We start from the raw sequence: 22,122 nt of genomic DNA, 5'->3' as shown, positions 1-22,122 counted from the left end.
GTATAATAAAAGTAAATGCTCTGCAATGTAAATTTCAGTTAGAAGCCGACATCATTTTAAGCCCAGCTGAGAAATAATAGACGTACAGAAAATATGAACAGACGAAAAGCTATTTCTGAGGGACGTGAGACAAGATAACACCTTAAACACAGCAAACCCAGGAATAACAAAAGCACTTTGAAATATGATACCTTGTCTGTATGGGCAGGCTGAGAGGGAGAATGAGACAAAAAAAAAGAGGGAGAGAGTGAGAGAAGGGTCATTCACCAAAGCTTTGGCTCAGATAAATATAAAGTGCTTTCTTCTTCAAATAATTTGGATCTGCACTGCAGAAGCTTGTGCAGCCCTAATGGACGTTAGTGTTCACCAATGTGGGGGTGTCTTTCTCCTCCCTGAATGCACTTGCTTTTCTATGCCGGACAGTTTCACAACTTCCAGTCACGTCTCAAGTGAGGACATAATAGCTTTGTGGGGAAACCAGGGGATAAAAAGAACCAAATATGCTGGCTGTTAGATTTTAAGTTTTTACTTGGCTATCCCCGTCTGAATCTGTGAAGAAGTAAAAACGGGGACATTGGATGACCTTTTATATTACTCTGCTCAACTGGACAAGAATCCTAATGAGCTCAGTTCAGTTAACAGTCAAGTAAGAGGGTAACACTTGGATGAGTGGTGAGAGACCAGGAGAATCCATGAGCAAACAAATGACTGAGTTTAGTTTAAATAAATAAAAAAAGGATGTGTTGCTGTGCAAAACTGGCTATGCATTTGATAGGAACAATTCTGCAGGCAAGGACATTGTTTATAGAACTACCCCCCTTGCACCCTGAGGCCTCTCATGGGTTTAGAGACTGCAGGAATGTCCCTCTGCTCTGTCTAACAGCGAGACAGAGACTACTGCTGGCCAATGACCAAAAGGATACATCTATTCTTCACGTTAGGGAAAAGCTGAGCCATGCATTCCTGTGTTGATGATGTCATCTAAAGGACTTCAACCTCAACAAAGCCCTAAAACAACCGTGTCTGTCTGTCAAACACTGGCGTCCCCACCACCCTCAAACAGACAGAAGTATGCTGCATGTTGGCTGCTTTGTGTATTCATAGGCCTGTTACTTGCAAAAGCCACAGCATGTCACGCAGGCTTAGATTGTTTACAGCACCTGTTCAGTAGTACACGCAGGCCTGTCTTTTTATGAGATCATGCCCGCAGCCTGCCACAATACATATGTTTACAACACAATCACACTCATTTTACACTGGATGTCAGAGCTGAATTAAATCTGTGTGCCTGAATATGACAGCTGTCACTGTGTCGACTCTTATTAGAGCTACAGCGTGCAGTTTACTAAATCACACAAACCGCACGGTGGCCTACACTACAATAAAACCAAGAGGCACCGTTAATCTCAATATGGCTAAATTAACACGTTCAGAGAAAGAAAGAAAAAACTCACCGCCGATTTAAAGGCAATTTACGGCTCCTTCAAATTAGGTCCGATAGTGATAATCGTATAAATCTGTGAAAGGGGGCAGTGGTTTAGTAGCCAGGAGCGCAGGTCCAGGTCCAGGTCCAGCCCTCTCCGCTGCACACAGTACAGGATAGACCAGCCCCTACAGGAGGAGGGGCCACCGCTCTCACCCAGCCAACACCCCCACACTCTGCGGCTAGAGGCGCTGAAGACAGTCGGGATCAAATCAAATACATGCTGTTCAGAGGTAGATAGTGTTAAGAGGTAGATAAAGATTAAAGTAAAGTAAGACTGAAATTGCAAACATCCTTTTAGAATATTGTAGCGTATAGCTTTCAATTCAGTTAAAAATAATAATACATGCACAGTAATACAATAATAAACACTGTTATTCACACAGCTCAAACAATCAGAAGGCTATATGCCTAACGACTATATTGTTCCGTTGGCAATAAATATATTAATGACTATTATATAAAATGACTAATATTGTATGCAAGACGTTATTATAGCTCTATGTGTTATGTTATGTCATGGCACTCTTTAAACGATATACATGGAGCTATATACTGTATGTATAAATGCATATGGGACACCAAATATATTTTGGTGGAAGGAATACATTTTCAATCAGAAAAAGTCCACTTCAATCCAAAGAAGTGACAGAATTCTTCCTGTTAATATGTTATAATAATACATAATACATAATACATAATACATTCAAGATAATACAGAGTGACTACCAAGTTTCATACATGTAGCTGAAACGTAGCGCTGGGGCTGCTGTTTTGAAATATTGTAGGGGGCGCTATAGAGGCAATTTAAAACGGCCAAGCCAAAAAATCATATACTCCATGTCCTCCTATGACCTATGACACATGTACAAAGTTCCATGAGTTTTTGAGCATCCCAACCCACTAAACCATCAGCTTCCTTTTTCATGGCGAAAGATGCATCGCCACGGCAACAGCGTTCAACGAAAGCGCACAATATTCATGATCATGCATCATCAATGTCTTAAGGCTATCCTTACCAAATTTGAGACTCATCAGGTCACCTGGCTAGGAGGTATGAATAAAAGTATAAAATATGACATTTCCTTTAGCCAGTAGGCGGCGCTATGAGTTATTGAATTTTTTTTCAATTGAAGTATGTTCAAGCTTGAAGTAGCATCATGCATAAGAAGTTTTGTGCGGATTGGATAATGTACCTTGGAGTTATAACAACTTATAACAACTTGTTTTTTCATAAACAATGAGGGAAAATGGCCACTACGCCACGTCAAGGTTCTTCGATGAAAGTGCACGATTTTGATAACTTCCTTTCCTATGCAAATGTTACTTGGGTGAAATTACTTTTTTATGTCAATCCTCTTGCAACCTGAAACAATTGGGTGTCATATAATGTGGACTAACAATAAGGTCAAAGGTCACCCGAGGAGAGACAAATATTGCTACGGATGACAGTATCCTTTGTTTGGTTATAATGCAGCCAGGAGTTTGTGTTGTTCCATATGAACTATATTCAGAAATGAAAGCGAATTTGAATTTGAAATGTGATATTTGTTGAAAGGTTAAGTAGAACATGACTCAGCATGATGTCAATATCAGCTTGGAAATCGAGAAAAGTCCAGTTAGTCTGCAGAAAGTATTCTGTTGTTGTGTATATATAAGATTGTGTAAGTCAGAGACAATTTTATTTCTGCTGTTGATCTGTCTTCTTTGCTTGAGCAGTAACACACACTGCATGCGCAGCTCATCGCGTTTACCTCCGCGCTGGATCAGAAGCAGCCACTCTGCACCTCCAGCACTGCTGATGGTCTTTTCTGTTTTCCATTCTGAGGTAATCTAAACAAGGGTGGATTCACTACCATTGTACCTACCGTTGTACTACCTTGTATTCATATCCTTGATATGGGGTGCTTCTAAGGCTTACAGAACAAACAAAACAAATAGTGTTGATTTCAGCAGCTGAAACAGCAGTGTAGCTCCGGAATAAACCAGTTGATCAGCCACCGATAAACTGTTTGACTGAGGATCAGCTTTGTCTGTACTCAGCATAGAGGATGTAAGTACAGCATAAGGATATGAGGATGATATGAGAGCACAGTGCATGTGTTTCAATGCAGACTGGACCTGGCAGAAGCCCCCCAGGCTCAGTGTTGCAATGTCATTTACAGCCCATTCTTATTCTTGCTCAACTTGACACTTGCTTGATTCCATGTGCTTAAGCTTCCCTTTCACAACTCTCAACAGTAAGCACTACCTTTAATCCCTTCCAATAACACCTGAACCTTTTTCTTTTATTTTTTTGATCACTTCGATGCTATAAATCAAGCTATGTGTTTATGTCCTCTACTTTTGGTATGTACCCATCAGTAAGTCAGAGACAATAAATACATTGCCCACCCCACACACACACACACACACACACACACGCACACACACACACACACACACATTCAAAATGAGGCAATGACAGTGGAGCTTCAATTTGCCTTTAGGCGTGTCCTTGTTTGTATTTCTTCTGTGGCCACAGCAGATTTGCTTAGGGTTGCTGCTGTCTGTTTGTGATTCCAGCCAAACCTCCCCTGACCTGTGGGAGCTATAAAGGAGGCTGGGACAAAGGCCCGTCTGGATTGTGCTCAGCTGGGGGAAGGTCAGCTCACAAGACAACACAACTCACAAAGAGGGAAATCATCATCCAGGGAGTCTACATACACTTGAGAGGCGAGGATGACATCCACGGCAGATCGACTGGCCCATCAGAAGAAGAGAGAAGAAGGCATTGGCACGAACCAGAAAGCGGTGAAGTACTCCAAGCAGGATTATGACACTCTGCGCCAGCAGTGTCTGGAGCGTGGATGCCTGTTTGAGGACAACTGCTTTCCAGCTGAGCACAAATCGCTGGGCTACAATGAGCTGGGACCACACTCATCCAAAACCAGGGGCGTTGTTTGGAAAAGGCCAATGGTAAGAATCCACTGAGAATAAGCAGACAGCAATGAAATACTACTACTATTTACACTAAAATATTTGTCAGTGATGTGTCAGAGACTATTGTAATTATTTCTTTTACTGAATTGCATAAATTTCTTCTTTTTAAATCAAGGATTGCGGAGGGAAAAGTAGAAAACACTATATTAAAAAAAGGAGCCGTAACTTGTTGGATCAGAGCAAGACTCACTAAATGTTTTTTTCTTCTACCAGAAAAAATGTGACCATTTTCTACCATCCAGTGTGATACAGGACAATCCAAGGTTCATGTTTAACTTTTTGTGATTGTCTGGTGCTCTTTATAGGAGCTGTGCTCAAAGCCAAAGTTCATTGATGGTGGGGCAACGAGGACAGACATTTGCCAAGGAGCTCTAGGTTAGTGAGGGGAAAGAGGATGGATGAATGACTTAATGAACAGATGGACAGATGGATGAATGATGGGGTGCTTTGGTTTTAGAAGGGAACTACAAACATCCCTGGACCGAACCCTCCACCCATTCTGCCCACTAAGCCCGTAAGAGGGAATTATGACAGACGTGGTTTGATGGCACATGCTGTTTACATCACTGTTGCTGTAAGCAACATGAATGCCACATATTGCTCAATCTAAGACCATGTCTCTGTTCTTAATGTACAGGTGACTGCTGGCTTCTGGCTGCTATAGCCTCTCTGACTCTTGACCAGCGGATCCTGGCTCGCGTGGTGCCCCATGGACAGAGTTTCACCGACGGTTATGCAGGGATATTTCGCTTCCAGGTCAGACCAAGGCCTTTCTCATATGACCAATAACTCTGACCTTCCAGGTTTTTTGCTTTCTTTTCCTTTTTCTTCTTTCATTCATTGTTTTTTTTTCTTGCCATGTCCGACCATAGAACGATGACTTTCTCTAATGGAAACTTGTACACTGGTGTAGGGCAATCCAAAATACTAAAGTACAGTGAAATACAAAGATCCATCTGATCCATCGAATCTCAATCGCTCAGTTCCTCATATCAAGACAAGTGCATATGTTCTGGTCAATTTCAGTACGTTCATTCAACAATAAATGAGTCAATGCTACAAACATGTTCTACTTGTTCACCTGCAAAGCTGATCAACACTTCACCATATGTAAAAGGCTGTATCTTGTAACAGTCCTTCCAGCACCACCAACAGTTAAAAGTTGAGTAGAGCTGCATAAATAAAGATCCAGCAGATTTGAACTAATACAACAAACAGCGCCCCAGTGCTTCACGACAAACGCTTTGTGTCAATATCTACATTTGTGTTTGATGCCAATTTTAAAGCCGTTATTGCATGCAGTGTGACACGCAGAGCACAAAACAACATTATCCAAGAATCACACATTTGTCTTGCATAAACCAAGCCAGAAATCTAAGTGTAGTTATGGATTCAGACCTCAACCTGAACAGCCAGATCAAGACAATTACACAATTAACAATCTTACACTGCTTTTTAGTGTTTTAATGACTGTTTTTAATGTTTCAATGAATGTTCTTAATTGTTTTTAAATCTCCTTTTCTTTTGCCGTATGTTTTGATGCTTTTAATGGTTTTATGTGAAGCACTTTGAATTGCCTTGATGTTGAAATGTGCTATACAAATAAACTTGCCTTGCCTCGCCTCGCCTCGCCTCGCCTCGCCTCGCCTCGCCTTGCCTTGCATGAGTCGTAAATGTATTTGAAATGGAGTTTTCTGATGTGAATATTTTTCTTCTCAGTTCTGGCAGTTTGGTGACTGGGTGGATGTGGTGGTCGATGACCGTTTACCCACCAGAGATGGAAAGCTTCTGTTTGTTCATTCAGCGGAGGGCTCAGAGTTTTGGAGCGCACTGATGGAGAAGGCCTATGCCAAGTACGGATTGTTCCCCTTGTATCTTTTGCTTCATTGAAATGTTAATGCAGTCAAAATTTATAAATATATAGTTGGTCAAATCTGTCCACATCCCTCTGCGTCTGACAGGGTGAATGGCTGCTATGAGGCCCTGTCAGGAGGAAACACTATTGAGGGTTTTGAGGACTTCACAGGAGGGATTGCAGAACAATACACCTTAGATAAAGCTCCAACGCAGCTTTTCCACATCATGCAAAGGGCCCTGAGCCTGGGTTCACTGCTGGGTTGCTCTATAGATGTAAGTCTTATTTTCATACTGATTTGCATGCTGACCTGCAAGCAAACACGCCAACAGTACTGACATGATCTAAGTGTTTGTTCTTGGTGTTTTCAGATCACCAGTGCCAATGATTCAGAGGCAGTTACAGCTCTGAAACTTGTCAAGGGACATGCATACTCAGTCACTGGTGCAGAGGAGGTATACAATTTATCGAAACTGTCATCAATAAGCTATTTTTACTGCATGCAAATTATGTTTCCCACTGTTGTTGCTCTCTCTCCCAGGTTCGTTTTCGAGGCAGGCCGATTCAGCTGGTCCGCATCAGGAACCCATGGGGTCAGGTGGAGTGGACTGGGCCTTGGAGTGATGGGTAAATAATTACATTCTAGATCCATTAACCATTAGCTACCATTGTTTACTTCTAGGATTTTCCTAAAAGCATGTTAAATCCCAATTAGATCCAGTGAATGGAGTCACGTCAGTGAAGATGAGAAATCAAAGTTGTACCATGTGGCTGACAATGGAGAATTCTGGTAAATCCATTGTCTTTAACCTTTCCTTTACATGTCAATAAACATAGTATTGTAGATATTTTGTTGATGCTGGAATATGGATTGATAATGTCCTACAACACCGAAGGAACTATAAAGGCTCAGACTCAGGAGAACACAACGTTCTTTGTTGAGAAAAGTGTTCCTCTGCTCAGGATGTCCTATTCAGACTTCATCAAGCAGTTCTCCAATCTGGAGATCTGTAACCTGAGCCCAGACACGCTCATGAGTGATGATGTGGGCCACTGGAACAACTACCAGTACGAAGAGATGTGGAGGGTCGGATCCACTGCTGGCGGCTGCCGCAATAACCCAGGTATAAAAGAAACCATGTGTATGTTTGAGCTACAACTTCCGTTACACTCCGTCATGTAAAGGATTATACTTTTGTGTGTTCCAGCCACATTCTCATCCAACCCTCAGTTTGTGGTGCGTCTGGAGCATGTGGATGATGATCCTCTGGATGGTAAGGATGGGTGCACCTTACTGGTTGGGCTGATGCAAAAGGATGGACGACGGCAGAAGAGGCTCGAGCGCAACCTTGAACCCATTGGCTTTGCCATTTATGAGGTGTCTATGAATAATGTAATATATATTATATGAAATTAGTGCTCTGTATTTTACCAGATTTTCTAAAATACTTCTTCTGTCTGTTTCCTTTTTACAGGTCCCAGACCAGGTCTGTATTTGTACTGTCACGTGCCAGCATCGATCCCTTGCGTGCAAAATAAACACAAGTGTGTCACAAGGGTTTCTCGATTGCATTGTGCATTTCTGGGTAGCTGTGTGACATTCCAGTAATAAACAACATTTTCTCCCGTTAATCTCCAGTACAAAGGCTGCAGCAATGTTCACCTAGGTCCGGACGTCCTGCTGCAACAGAGAGCTGTGGCTATGAGCAGCAGATTCATCAACGTGCGGGAAGTGTGCGACCGCTTCAAACTTCCTCCAGGAGAATATGTGATAGTTCCCTCGACCTTCAGTCCTCACAAGAAGGGCAGCTTTGTTCTCAGGGTGTTCTCAGAGAAACAGGCCGCAACCAGGTATCTGTATTACAGTAACTTAAAGATCGACTGACATCTATAGGGTATTGTGGAGAGAGTGTGCTCAAGCGTTGCATTTTTTTTATCTTTTCAGTCCAATGCAGGTGGACATCAAAGCTCAAATAGAGGAGGTAAGGCAGCCCACAGAATAATAATAAGCTGCTCTTGCATGCATTGATAAATGGTTAGTCCCTTTTTTAAGACATTCTTTTATTTCCAATTTAGAACTGAGATTGAAGGAAATATGTCACAATTATTTTTTAAATGCTTATTGCTTCATGTTTAACATACAGTGTGTTACATTTATCATTCACCGATATCTACAAAAAGGCCTAAAATTTGCTTCTATTTGGCATTAGTGACTAGACTTATCTGTGTCTCCCTCTCCCAGGAGGAAGTGTCTGAGAGCGATGTGGATCCTCAATTCAAGAAGCTCTTCAGGCAGATTGCTGGCAATGTAGGTGGAGCAACATGAGAACTGATTGTAAATAAAATCAAAAATTGGATTACAAAGTTAAAAACAAGTTATAATGTGCATTTTTCAAACAGGACATGGAGGTTTCGGTCTTTGAACTGGTGACAATTCTGAACCACGTTGTCTCTCATCGTGAGTACATTGAACTCTGACATATATTGACGTTTGGCCTCTTTTACTTTCAAGTTGCAACTAGCTATGTTTTGTCACTTTTTTGCAGGGTCTGATATCAAGACAGATGGCTTCAGACTTGAGACAGGTCGCCTTATTGTCAGTCTGCTGGATGTATCCTATTTAAGCATTGCATTGTCCTCCCTTTTGGGATCTGGGTGCATTATAACTATGGAATATGTGAACAATAAGTTAAATTAATAATTCAGGATGAGCTTTTTATAAACCTTAGCATTCCTCAGAAAGATGAAAGTGCCATGTTGGGATTGATGGAGTTCCACTTGCTGTGGAACAAAATCCAGAAATACCTGGTAAGCTTTGATTTATGCGGTTTGAAATGAGCGTTGGCCGTGTTGGAATTAAGGTCTGTATCTGGTAACACAACACATGTTTGCCTGGGTCATATAGGAGATCTTCAAACGTTTTGACAAAGACAACTCTGGCACCATGAGCTCCCACGAGATGAGAGGCGCAGCCACTGCAGCAGGTAACAAACATCATCATGTGAGGAATCTCATACAATAAAAACCATCAAATATCTGCATTAAACTAACACTGACACATGGTTTTAAATTATGACAGCCATGTCGTGTACAAATCAAAAGCCAAATGATTTCCATTTTATTATTGCCTCACCTCTTCTGAAATGCCTCGATGCAAAACTAACATCTACTGCAAGTATCGTTTTATGGCTTGAAATTCAGTAATAATATTTGCTTTCCTGATACATATCGAAATGAGCTATTTAGATATATTGCCTGCAGATTTTAGTTATCTTTGAACAGAGTGGGCCACTGTAGTTGACATACATGTTTACCAAGTTATGAGACACGTATTAAAAATATGACATGTTTGTTAAAAATATATGGCTTTGTAAAACACATTACTGACCACTGAGCCCTGCAGGAACAAATAGCAGCATGTTGTCCCAGCTGGTGTGTGTGTGTGTGTGTGTGTGTGTGTGTGTGTGTGTGCGTGTGCTTGTGTATGTCTGGCAGACTTGAAAAGCCAGTTAGAGGACTCCCTCCCTGCACATAGATTTTGTTCATGTAGACTTCGCTGCAGAAACAAAAGAAGTGGGCGAGGCTGTGTAACTTAACTCTTCTATTATCACCCTGCTAATATCCTTATAAACTATCCTTCACCAGGATCAGAAATAATACACCTCTATGAAACTGATCTGACATGCTAACAGGAGACGATGATAAGTGACGGCTATTTTTCTTCCCCAGGCTTCCAAATCAACGTTTCTGTGTTGCAGTCCATTGTCAATCGCTATGCCGATGCTCAGTATGCCATAGACTTTGACAATTTTGTAGGCTGTCTCATTAAACTGGAAATGCTCTTCAGTAAGTGTCAGCAAACACAAGTATTTCTCATATTTATCTGTAGGCATGTTCACATTACCTGAATTTATATTTCTGTCTCTCAACCAGAAATGTTTAAGGCTCTGGAGAAAGCTGGCACAGGGAAGATGGAGCTGGATATTCAGCAGGTGTGTGAGAGACTAACAAAAAGCTGCTGGTTTGTCGGCACTTCTGGATTACACAACTCCTTATATAATTATGTTTCCTCTTACAGTGGCTGTGCCTGGCGATCTACTGACACTGGAGACAAGGCAAGGAAGGACCCTCTCTTGATAACTGCAGGAAGATTAACTATACATTTATTTCATTCACACAATTTTTATTCTTTATTGTCACAAATTAAGTAAATCCAATGTAAAAGACATTTCATATTCACATGTTCCAAATGCTCAAAAAGGTCTAAAATGTATTTATACATTTAAATGATATTTGCTGGACATATACATGGCGATATGTTGCATCACTCACATGTGTGATTCCATTTATTTCAAATAGCTCCTTTCTTAGATTTTTGGTGCAGTGATTTTAATGCCAAAACTTCTGTCAAATGATCAAAAATAAAGAAACTATGAAACTATGGCCTCTGGACTTTTATAAAATCTTGCACATATCCGACAAATTCAAATGGTTAAAGTAGTCTTACTCCGAGCTATATCAGATGAAGTTTATTTTCACTGTGGTGTTCTAAAAAATATCATCGATATACAATTCCACTGATCAAAGTTTTTTGGCGAGCAGCATAAGTTTCACTCATCCATCCATATGGGCCACATGTGGGCCGATCATCCATCAACCAAAGCCAGCTGTAGAGTAGGCTGGATGAAACAGGTGAGGCAGAGCAAGAGTAGGCTGTCTGGTATGAACAATAAAGGGTGTGGAGACAGTTGACCTGCACATACAATACAGAGCCTGTCTAACCGCACAGACACACTCTGGGAGACAGTCGTACACATAAAGACTTAAAATCTTTGAAAATGTCCGGCATTGCAGTTAAACTTCAGCACAATCGAGAAAAATCGCACGGGATAGGATCCAACTCTCATGCGGTGAAATACCTCAACCAGGACTTTGAATCGCTGAGGAGAAGCTGTCTGGAGAGAGGACAGCTGTTTCAGGATGACAGCTTTGAGGCTCTGCCCTCATCCTTAGGATATAAAGAACTTGGACCAAATTCCCACAAAGTACGAGGCATCACCTGGAAAAGACCCAAGGTGGGTACAATAAGTAGATGGAAACATATGCCAAAAGATTCAATTATTACAATCATCCCTATGAGCATCGTTGAGAAGGGATATTTTTTGTCATGTCCTCTTTTCCATATGAGAAGTCACCCACTCTTGACAAATAATAGATACTACTTACTGTTTGGTAACGTAAACTTGTTCCCTTTATACAGTATTTATGAGTAATTCTCATATCCAGCAAAACATATTCAACCAGATGAGGATGGGTATATTATTAGAGCACAAGAAAAAAAAAAGTGTTGATGTGAGGAAGCATTACAATTTGACAAAATGTTTACTCTTGTTTTTCCTTCAGGAATTGTGTTCCAATCCACAATTCATAGTTGCGAATGCAACCAGGACGGACATTTGTCAAGGAGCACTTGGTGAGACACACACAAACACACGCACATTCATACATTCCTCCAACAATGTCTGCATTTTTTACCTTTAAAACTTACCTACTCTAATAACATTACCTTACTTTCCGATCGAATTACATTCAAATACATGTTGATGGCAAAATTAGATATTTACTGTATTTTACAAAGAACACATTGAGCACCTTCAACTATTTGAATGAATGATTTTGCATGCTTATCTTAGACTGTAGTTAGCAGATGTGAATAAAGTAAACCGCCTACAGTATGTCTCTTACTGCTTATTTGCTTGCTTAGTTTTAATCTCTGGAAACTGTATTTCGCCGGTACTTTTGTAACCACACGACACTGAAATAAAATCCAAACCTTATAACTCCAAGTGAATTCCTGTGCACTGACATCAGCTGTCAGTCATTCAACTTCTTCAGTTCTGTCCACACCCAGTCTGGCAAGAAGCATTCATGTGTGGGTGAGACTGGGTTGTTTACAGCTAATAAATAAAGAGAGACCAGACAATTTTCACAACAGAGGTGTGTGTGTGCAAACAAACTGCATACCTAGTATGTTTTGGAGATGTGTCAGGTTGCAACGGTAAAATATCTGTAATTATATCGCACTTTTCTAGTCCTAGCGACCACTCAAAGTGCTTTTACAACACAAGTCAGCATTCACTCACTGGTGGAAGAGGCTTCCATACCAGGGGCCACCTGCTCATCAGGAGCGATAAACATTCACAGGCATATCTGGGGTTCAGTATCCTGTCCAAGGACACTTCAACATGTAGACTGTAGGGGCCAGGGATCGAACTAGCTTTGGACTCGTGGACAAACGCTCTAACTCCTGAGCGATAGCCGCCCCGATATGAAACCAACATGTGACAATTTTAAATCCTCTGGAGGTTACATGAGATTTTACACAAGAGTTCCCTTCATTAACATCGTTAACTTGTGTTCAGGTGACTGCTGGCTCCTGGCAGCCATCGCCTCCTTGACTCTCAGCAAACAGGTTCTGTCTCGCGTTGTCCCCCATGACCAAAGCTTTGAGGACAACTATGCTGGCATCTTTCACTTTGAGGTGCTTGACACACACACACACACACACACACACACACACACACACACACCACAGTTTCTTTCTTTTAGAGCTTGATTGAGGTTTGATTTGACTGATCGTGTCCCCTCTGCGGCTCTCAGTTCTGGCAGTTCGGTGACTGGGTGGATGTGGTGGTTGACGACCGCTTGCCCACCAAAGATGGAGAGCTGCTGTTTGTTCACTCAGCGGAGGGTTCAGAGTTTTGGAGCGCGCTGTTGGAGAAGGCCTATGCCAAGTATGGAGGAATGGAGCATCTGGATACCTTTCTGTCTATTTCAGTACCTTTTTTTTTCTGGTATAGTAATCCACAAACTCCATTTCTCTTTAGAATAAATGGATGCTACGAGGCTCTTTCCGGAGGCAGCACCACTGAGGGATTCGAGGACTTCACAGGAGGCATTGCTGAGAGGCATGAACTGAGGGACGCAAATCCCCACCTCTTCAAAATCATTAAGAAGGCCCTGGACAGAGGCTCCCTTCTGGGATGCTCCATTGATGTTTGTTTGAGCTTATTGTTGCACACTCAGGTTGTTGGCAATATCTGGTTGTTTGTACCTCACAAGCTTTTCCTCTCTATCCCAGATTACCAGCGCGTCTGACTCAGAAGCCGTCACGTATCGCAAGTTGGTGAAGGGCCATGCCTATTCGGTGACAGGAGCGGAGCAGGTGAGGAAATGTTTGTGTCTGTGTCCAGGAACAAGTGAAGCTGCAGTGGCTGTATGCTGTAATATATTTTACAATTTGATATATTTGATAGTTTTACCCCTTTTATTACATTTATATTTTTTTTAAGGTGTCCCTTTTGTGTGTTTCTTCTGGTTGAGAGTAATTGACAACTTATTCTGTTGTCAGGTGGAGTACAGAGGAGACAGGGAGCAGCTGATCAGGATTAGAAACCCATGGGGTCAGGTGGAGTGGAATGGAGCCTGGAGTGACAAGTGAGTATGAATATGCTCACATTATCTCAAGTAGTTATCATTTGCAGCCTCACCAGAGTACTTCTCTAGTTTTTAGCCCTTGTTAGCAACACGTGGCTATAGGGGTGCTGACATAGGTTGGTCGATGAGCCCTCTATATGTCCACACATTATCAGAAAATTCCCTGACATTTAGTCCAGATAACCACGGTTCACAGAAGAGGAAGCCTTATGACTGTGGTGATCCCTTTAAATCTAGCACCATTAGCAGTTCTAGCAAGTCTTTCACCTAACCAGTGGAATATCTCAACATAGCCTTTGTCCAATGTCAGCTGGGCTCGGCTCCATGATGAAATAAATAACATTAAACAGGGTGGAAGCCAGGGAGAGAGAAACACTGCCTGACTGAAACCAGTTTGTATAGTCTTGCAGCCAGACCAGATGAATGAACCAACTACACCCACAAGGCTCCTAGAAGAGGAGGCATTCACATTTAGTCACTTTGTTCTTAGTCCCTTTAAAAACAAAGTTGACACCCATAAACTAAGTGCACCTCCAACCAATCCCTGACAAAAATCCCACCAATATCCCAACCTCTTTCCTTCAGGTTGTCCACCCTCAGACATCTGTGACCTTGGTACCAGAGGGATAATCTTGAAGACTATAGGGGGATTTAGGCACCACCTACATACATTTAATCCTAGTCCTCAGTCTATCACATAAGTGACACTGTTATCTGATCAACCAACATTTTTAAATCAAATTTTGAACTGAACTGCATCCAACCACTTCTCATAAATGGGCTATCCCAAATACGCCTTTTGTGTTGTTCATAAGAGGACCCAGCCTAATTCAAACGTCTACATCCTTTGTTTGGAAGAGAATAACAAGTGTGTGTGTGTGTGTGTGTGTGTGTGTGTGTGTGTGTGTGTGTGTGTGTGTGTGTGTGTGTGTGTGTGTGTGTGTTGCTGACAAGCATGTAACACAAAGAAAGACATACACACCCAGTGGAATGGCTGGTATATCCTGAGGTTAAAAAAAAGCTGTTACACTCTGGGCTGTGTTTGAGGTGTAGAGTGTGTGACGTTCAGTTAGGTGCAGGCCTGTAGTTCATGTCTTCCATGTTTTAACTTTATCACACAAACTACTTCCAACTAAGAATGTATTGGCACTTTTTTCTAGGTCTTCTGAGTGGAGATATGTGAGTGACGCTGTCCGGGCGAGGCTGACCAACCGTTGTGAGGATGGGGAGTTCTGGTAAACCTCTCTGAAACTATGTTTCTTCCTCTTCTGGGTTCCTAGTGCTGAAATACTCTCATATGTTTTATACTCCAGTGAAAGGAAAGAGCAATTTAGGCAAATGATGCGGTAGTTTCTATTTGTTTTGTTTTTTGATTTTCTTCATACTGTTTTGTCCACAGGATGTCGTTTTCCGAATTCCGGCGCCAATATTCTCAACTTGAGATCTGCAACCTCACCCCTGATGCACTCACAGGCGATAAGTTCAAGAAATGGGCAGAGTCAGAGTTTGAGGAAACTTGGAGAAGGGGCGTTTCAGCTGGTGGCTGCAGAAACTTTCCAAGTATAACCAGTTTTCACAATCTTCCCTCAAGCACTGGTGTATATGTGTCATAAAATAATAGTAGTAGTAGTCATTTATTTCAGTCCTTATTAACAACAACATTCCTTTTCAACTGCATTCTCCAAACCTTTACACTTTATATCATGTATATACAGTATAAAGAGTATAGGGCCTAGCACTGAAACTTGTGGAACCCCACAGTAACCTTAAACAAATCAGATTCAACATTATTTATTTGTATATATTGATGTACAAGTCTTTAACACAACACAGTATATTATTTGTTGTCCATTGCAGTAAATATCTCTTCTATCAGTTCCATCACTGCCATTGAGGTGGACCTATTTGCTCTGAAGCCACACTGTTAAATTGTGTTTTCTATGAAATGATCAAGTCTTTCTACTATTTTTGTATTATTATATTTTCTTTCTCAAGTTTTTGAGGACTGGGAAAGCAGAGAAATCGGTCTGTTGTATAATCGGAGAATTGACGTCTCTCTCTCTCTATTTTTATGAACAGGCATGACTTTTGCTGTTTTCATTTTGCCGTGAAATATACCTGTTTTGGGGGGATTGATTGAAGAAACATTCACTATACTTTTACTGGCAACATATCCATTTTTAAACCTTGCTTGCCTTCCTAGATTCCTTCTGGATGAATCCTCAGTTTGTCATAAAGCTGGAAGAGGTGGATGATGACCCTGATGATGGTGAGGATGGCTGCACCTTCATCGTGGGCTTGATGCAGAAGAACAAGCGGAAAATGAGGAAAATGGGGCAGGACACGGAGACCATCGGCTTTGCCATATACGAGGTAAGGAGCTGCCTTTAAGATGTAAGTGATGATACTTGTGAAAGTACGTGATTGTATTTAATATTTGTATCTATTCTGACATTTGATCTTTTTTGTGTGTCTTTTTCCAGCTGCCCGAGGAGGTATGTTTACAAAGATGAAGACACAGCACTAGTTTTTCACTAAGAATGAGTATTCAAAGAAATTGTTTCATTAATGTTCAATTGTCAGTCCTGAAAATTCTCTAATTACACAACATAGAAAAGTAGTAAGTCAGAGAGAAGGAATAGGGCGCCCTTGTGTGACTGAACTGCATGCGTGTCATTTTCCAGTACTCTGGCCAAAGGCAAGTGCACCTGAAGAAAAACTTCTTCATGCGCAACAGTTCAGCAGCCCGCTCCGAGACCTTCATCAACCTGAGAGAAGTGTCCAACCACTTCTGTCTTCCCCCAGGAGAATACCTCATCATCCCCTCCACCTTCGAGCCCAACAAGAACGGAGACTTTTATGTGCGGGTGTTCTCTGAGAAACAGGCAGCTTTCCAGTATGTTCCTTTCACAAATAAGTGCAATTTCATAATGACAAATGATACTGATAATCATTCAGAATGATCTGATAACTATGACTTCTCGCTGCTTCTAGAGAGATTGATGATCCGGTAGACTGCCATGTTGAGCAGGTAAAATCATATCCCTTTGATATACATGCTTTTGAAGAATGTTTTTTTAACATAGCAGGGAAAAAAAGATTCCTTTGTCATCTCTAGATTGTAATTGATGAAGATGACATCAGTGACAGATTCAAGAGACTGTTTGGACAGCTTGCTGGACATGTAAGTATATAATAAAGATTAGATACATTATCTTGTGGTCTCAAATCATTGCTTGTAATTTAGTGTCCTTGTCATTATGCTTCTTAGGATGTGGAGATTTCTGCATTCGAGCTGCAGAAAATCCTCAACCGAGTGGTGGTGAACAGTAAGAAATGATTTCTTTCTCTTCTTTCAGTCAAGTATTTGCATTTATGTGCACCTGACCCGCGCAGCGATTTACCCTGTGTGTTTTTTCATTTTCAGGACAGGACATCAAAACCAGTGGGTTTAGCCTGACGACCTGCCGCAACATGGTCAATCTGCTGGACGTATCCTTCCTTCCTATCTTAAGTTATCTCAAGAAAAATCCACAAAACTATTAACCTCTTAACATCCTGTTTTCCAATCTAGCTCTCAGTAAGAAAGTTGAAAAGCATATTTCCTAAAATGTCAAACTATCCCTTCAAGGCTGTAAAAATAATGTTGCATGCCACCTTCTGACAGCATTTTCTGTAAAGCATGTTCTAAATGTTTTATTGATGCTACATGATGTGATGTATATGATGACTGAAATATTCAATCCAAAGTCTCCATTGCCTTTAATCAAATGGAGATATGTCAAATGTCTTGTGTGTGTTTATGCATATTTTCCCCAAATTGAGCCTGGCACATTTGGGAACTTCTTTGGATCTCTGGATCTCTACTAGAATTTAGAATTTAAAGTTTACTTAATGACCCACACACAAGGTCATGTCTGATAGAGGTCGACAACCTGCCACACATTTCTCCTTCTATTACTACTTTCCTTGACGTACTCTGCAAAGAAAGATGGAAGCGGAAAGCTGGGGCTGGTAGAATTTAAGATTCTGTGGACAAAGATCGAGAAGTTCCTGGTGTGTTCCTTTTTTCTTCACATCGACATTAACCTATCATGTGTATACTTTATCGGTATAATGGTGATTAACGTGTTGGGCTCTCCATTAGGATGTGTACAAAGAGAAAGACACAGACCAGAGTGGCTTCATGAGTGCATCTGAGATGCGGATGGCTGTTGAGGAGATTGGTGAGAAAAATAATATGTATTTCTCTGCAGTCCGTTTCCTCTACCCTAAGGAGTTAGAGGGTAGAGGATACGCCATTGATTTGAATAAACTCTGACATTTACATGGAATAATCACAACCGCATAAGCATATCTAATGTTTAGAACATTTACAGGAGAGCTGTTTACATAATGTTGTATACATTGTGAAGGGTGTGAATTTCTTTGTCTTCATGTTTTTCATTATGTGCAGTTAGAAGCTCATATTTTTGCATTCTGGCAGGTTTCTCTCTCAACAGCCCTCTGCATCAGATAATTGTGGCCCGCTACAGTGACGAAAACCTCACCATTGACTTTGACAACTTTGTGTGCTGCGTGATCCGCTTGGAGTCACTCTTCAGTGAGTTTTTGTCATTGTGACCATTTTATTACCCTACAGCCATGCAGACATTATAATACGAGTTACGATGTTTTCTTTTATCTAAAACAGACGTCTTCAAGACCCTGGACAAGAATGGGTCTGGTGAGATAGAAATTGGTTTCATGGAGGTAAGAGCCTAACTGTGATAATGACACAATCATATAAAGAAATGGTTTGTGGACCACACAGTGACTTGTGCTTTCATCCACAGTGGCTGAATCTGGCCATGTTGTAGAAAGGAGTCTTCAAGGAGTTGAAGAATCCAGCGTGGGGTTGAAGAATCATCATATCTGAATATTATACAGTTTGTTTCTTGTGTGCAACTTAATCAACGGATATTGATCTTGAGGGACACTATTTTCTATGGGTGTGACTATCCAAAAACATAATAAAGACACGATGTCCCACAAATAAGAATCTGTTCATTCAGTGTTATCAATAAATAAGATATCCATTTTATGCAGTATGTATGTCCACTGAGAATGTTTAAGTAGCTTACTAATAGTTCAGCATTTTTGGCAATAAACTTTTTCTTGCAGTGAGGTACACAAGAGCAATATGCTACAACTCTCATGACTGTACGGTAAATATGAAGCTATCACCAGCTGCTGCTAGTTAGTTTAGCTTAGCTAAAGACTTAAAACAGGTGCCAAAATCCAGCAACACTAAAGCTCACTAATTATCCCATTATATCTCATTTGTTTCAAGCTAAGAAGAACTTTGCCTTTGGATGGATTTTGGCAGTCCCTGTGGATAAAAACGTTTCTGAGCACCAGAGTGTCTTTAAACGAAAACTCTCATTTTGCTGCAGCACGGTCTGACATCCTTCCCCGCTCAGTCCTGGTTCTGGTTCTCCCGTGGCTCCCTGTGCTCCAGCAGGCCCAGAAATACAGGCTGGGTCTCCGGCAGCGTCGGTGTTGGCTCCTAACGGGCCTGCCCCGCTGAAGAGTGAAGATTAACTATATAGAAATAGATGGATGATGGTCTGGTTTACTTATGTAGGTCATATAGTTGCATCAGTATTAAAATAACCAGTTAAAAGTTCCTCACAGTAATGTACAAAAACCAAAGTGTAAAAATAATACATTCACAAAATCACAATAACCTCCATAAAAAAACAACTTATAATTTTTACACTTTGGGTTTTGAATGGATTAAACAAATGACATACAATGTGTTAATTAGTGAGCTTTAGATGGAGCTGATAGGCAGATTTATTCCCCCTGTTCCCAGTCTTTATGCTCAGCAAAGCTCACCTGCTGCCTGTGGTAGCTTCATATTTAGTCTACCAAACAAACATAGAGAGTGGTATCAATTTCATATAATTCTTGGTGTAACAGCCACAAGAGTATATATTAGTTAATTGGAATTTCGGGAATATTAATCATTTCATTTCTGAATTATGCTCATTGTGTAGGAACTAAGATATGTAAAATATATCAAAAGGCATGGTTTTTGTTTAATTAAAGTCAAATTAGGATTTAAAAGTGCACTAATTTAGGAAATAGAATATTTTTTGTCAATATTCATATTAGCATTTAACAGGCGTGTGGATATTTGTTGACATCTCATATAAATGTTGTTCGTGAAAAGTTGGGTAGATACGGTAATATAGGATACTACTTTTAGGAGTGTTCGAAGAATATTGCTGAGTAAAGGAGGACGGGGAGAAAAGGTGAGTGTTTGATAGTCACGTTAAATACCTTGAAGGTTGAATATCTTACAGGTAGACATTAAACATTGAAGTCTTTTAACCTAAGACGAAGAATCCGTAAGGAGACTGGAAAGAAAAAGATTAGACTTTGAATTTGTAAGGATAAATCTGTCTCGGTAACGGCTTAACTTTGATTGTGCCCTAAACAAATCCAAAGACACGCGGGGACGACTGTGTTTAAAGTATAAGTGTACACTGACTGTGCCTCAAAATGGGTGCACAGGGAAGTAACCAGGTTCCTCCACCTGAAGGGCCTAATCTCATTTTCATGAAAAAGTTTGGTGAAATGAGTTGTCAACATCTGAATGAATGGGTTAATGAAGGTGGGTTTCCTCAAGGAGGATCATTTAGCATAGATCAGATTAAAAAAGTTACGGAAATGATAGAAAGTGACAATAGAAGTTTGAAAATGTCTCTTCATACATACTGGCGGATGGTGTCACTCCCCACAGTGCAACAGATTTAGACTTCATATCTAACACAACACAAACACAATTCAGTATCCACAATCCACCAGTAGATGGCAGAGCTCTCACAGACTTGGCTTTGCTACTTTGACATTACTGGTTTACAACGAGCTTGCAGCAGCATGAAGTCTTCAACTAACACAGAGTTATGCAGCAGCCATTTCCTGCTCTGTGTGGTTTAGGGTTGTGTTTGCCTTTTTACTGCTTTGAAAAGTTGCTGCTGGCTGCCATTTGCTCTGGTAGGCCTACCACAGTCACGATGATATACATATCACATATAGCAACCCCTCAGGCCACTAAAATAGAGGTTAGCTATCACACTTTTGCAAAACAGAGCAACTATAATAACAAGTAATAAGTACAAATTATATTTCAGTTTTTCTTTTCAAGTCACAGATTCCAGTTCTTGCAGTGCTAGTGTTAGAAGGCACGCTATGACATGTGCTGGCATTTAGGCATTCTGCCTTTTGGAACAGAAGCTAGTCCTGATGTGGGGCGGGACTCTGACTCTCTGCAAACCACTGATCCCCACAGAGGAAGCAAAGCCACTGTGATGCTGAAGCAAGAGTATCTGTATTTATAAATAGTAACTGTGGAGGGAGGGTTTATGACGCATTAAATGCTCTTTCAAAAGAAGAGTTAAACTGTGTATCATCTAAAAAAAGATGAAGAATATTACTTGCCAATAAGTTCCTCGTTGATTTATAGCATTTTATGTGAGACTGCATTAAAGAGCTCCTCTGCGCTTGAGCTTCAATGTTTGGGGAAAATGTAGCTTGTGTGGACGCTACGGCGCTACTTGATTGATAAAAAAAAAAAAAAAAAAAAAAAAAAGCAAGCTAAGCTCCTGAAAAGCAATTTGATTCAATAAAAGGCGACACTACCACCATGCCACTGAGAAATGTAGTTAAAAAAAGTAACTGCCCAACACTGGTAGCTATTTTCCTCCACTGTCACAGGCCTGTGTGGGACCAGAGGAAAGTGGCCACGGTTGCCCTCCTGCGAACTGGGCCTCTTATTCCTAGCTACACCTCTGGACTAAAAGAAGTTCCAGATCTTATTACTCTAAATATTGACACAGAATTATATATTTTCAAGAGGCCCTGTTTAAATGGGTTTTCTTCCTTCTTTCTTGTTTTGTTTCTTGGATCTGGGATCGGACCCGTGTCTTTTTACTCTTTGAATTAATTAAACAGCTGATATGTCATGTACGTATAATCACACACCTTTTTGTATGTGAATTTGGGCCTCTGAAACAGAGTGAAAAAACGATATATATACAGTTGACAAATGTCAATTTACACTTAATTAAAGTTCATACTGCAGATTACTCCTTTTAAATGGTAATATGTGTCATGTTAGTTGTGTTTAGAAGGAGTGGATTGAACCCAATGCTTATTTGGCAACTCTAAATATTGACTATGACTGTTGGAAACTGTCGGGAGGCGTAACATCTTACTTTTCATAGGTGGATGGGTTCTTGTGACATAACCTGTGCTC

The 22,122-nt window shown here is 40.8% G+C and overlaps 2 protein-coding genes across 2 annotated transcripts; both read left to right on the top strand.

The window, feature by feature from the left end:
* The first annotated feature begins 4,204 nt into the window (after positions 1-4,204).
* Positions 4,205-10,422, top strand: LOC142932994 (calpain-2 catalytic subunit-like). The gene is made up of 21 exons (XM_076077127.1): positions 4,205-4,441; positions 4,771-4,840; positions 5,103-5,221; positions 6,185-6,318; positions 6,427-6,595; positions 6,692-6,775; positions 6,862-6,947; positions 7,036-7,110; positions 7,284-7,444; positions 7,529-7,698; positions 7,796-7,807; positions 7,960-8,171; positions 8,266-8,302; positions 8,563-8,628; positions 8,721-8,778; positions 8,867-8,931; positions 9,060-9,128; positions 9,226-9,304; positions 10,050-10,166; positions 10,254-10,312; positions 10,399-10,422. The coding sequence occupies exons 1-21, from the start codon at positions 4,205-4,207 to the stop codon at positions 10,420-10,422; spliced, it is 2,103 nt and encodes a 700-aa protein (XP_075933242.1).
* Positions 10,423-11,158: 736 nt separating this feature from the next.
* LOC142932993 (calpain-2 catalytic subunit-like) lies at positions 11,159-18,676 on the top strand. Its single transcript, XM_076077126.1, has 21 exons — positions 11,159-11,395; positions 11,724-11,793; positions 12,743-12,861; positions 12,981-13,114; positions 13,208-13,376; positions 13,462-13,545; positions 13,732-13,817; positions 14,978-15,052; positions 15,217-15,377; positions 16,021-16,190; positions 16,301-16,312; positions 16,502-16,713; positions 16,812-16,848; positions 16,936-17,001; positions 17,089-17,146; positions 17,245-17,309; positions 17,805-17,873; positions 17,965-18,043; positions 18,304-18,420; positions 18,511-18,569; positions 18,653-18,676. The coding sequence occupies exons 1-21, from the start codon at positions 11,159-11,161 to the stop codon at positions 18,674-18,676; spliced, it is 2,103 nt and encodes a 700-aa protein (XP_075933241.1).
* Positions 18,677-22,122: the final 3,446 nt, after the last annotated feature.

This window comes from Anarhichas minor, unplaced genomic scaffold (assembly GCF_050575085.1).
Source record: "Anarhichas minor isolate MPS153535 unplaced genomic scaffold, ASM5057508v1 ptg000058l, whole genome shotgun sequence".
Classification (NCBI taxonomy): domain Eukaryota; kingdom Metazoa; phylum Chordata; class Actinopteri; order Perciformes; family Anarhichadidae; genus Anarhichas; species Anarhichas minor.
Note: the sequence above shows the minus strand (reverse complement) of the source record. Positions and strands in the feature narration are given on the sequence as shown.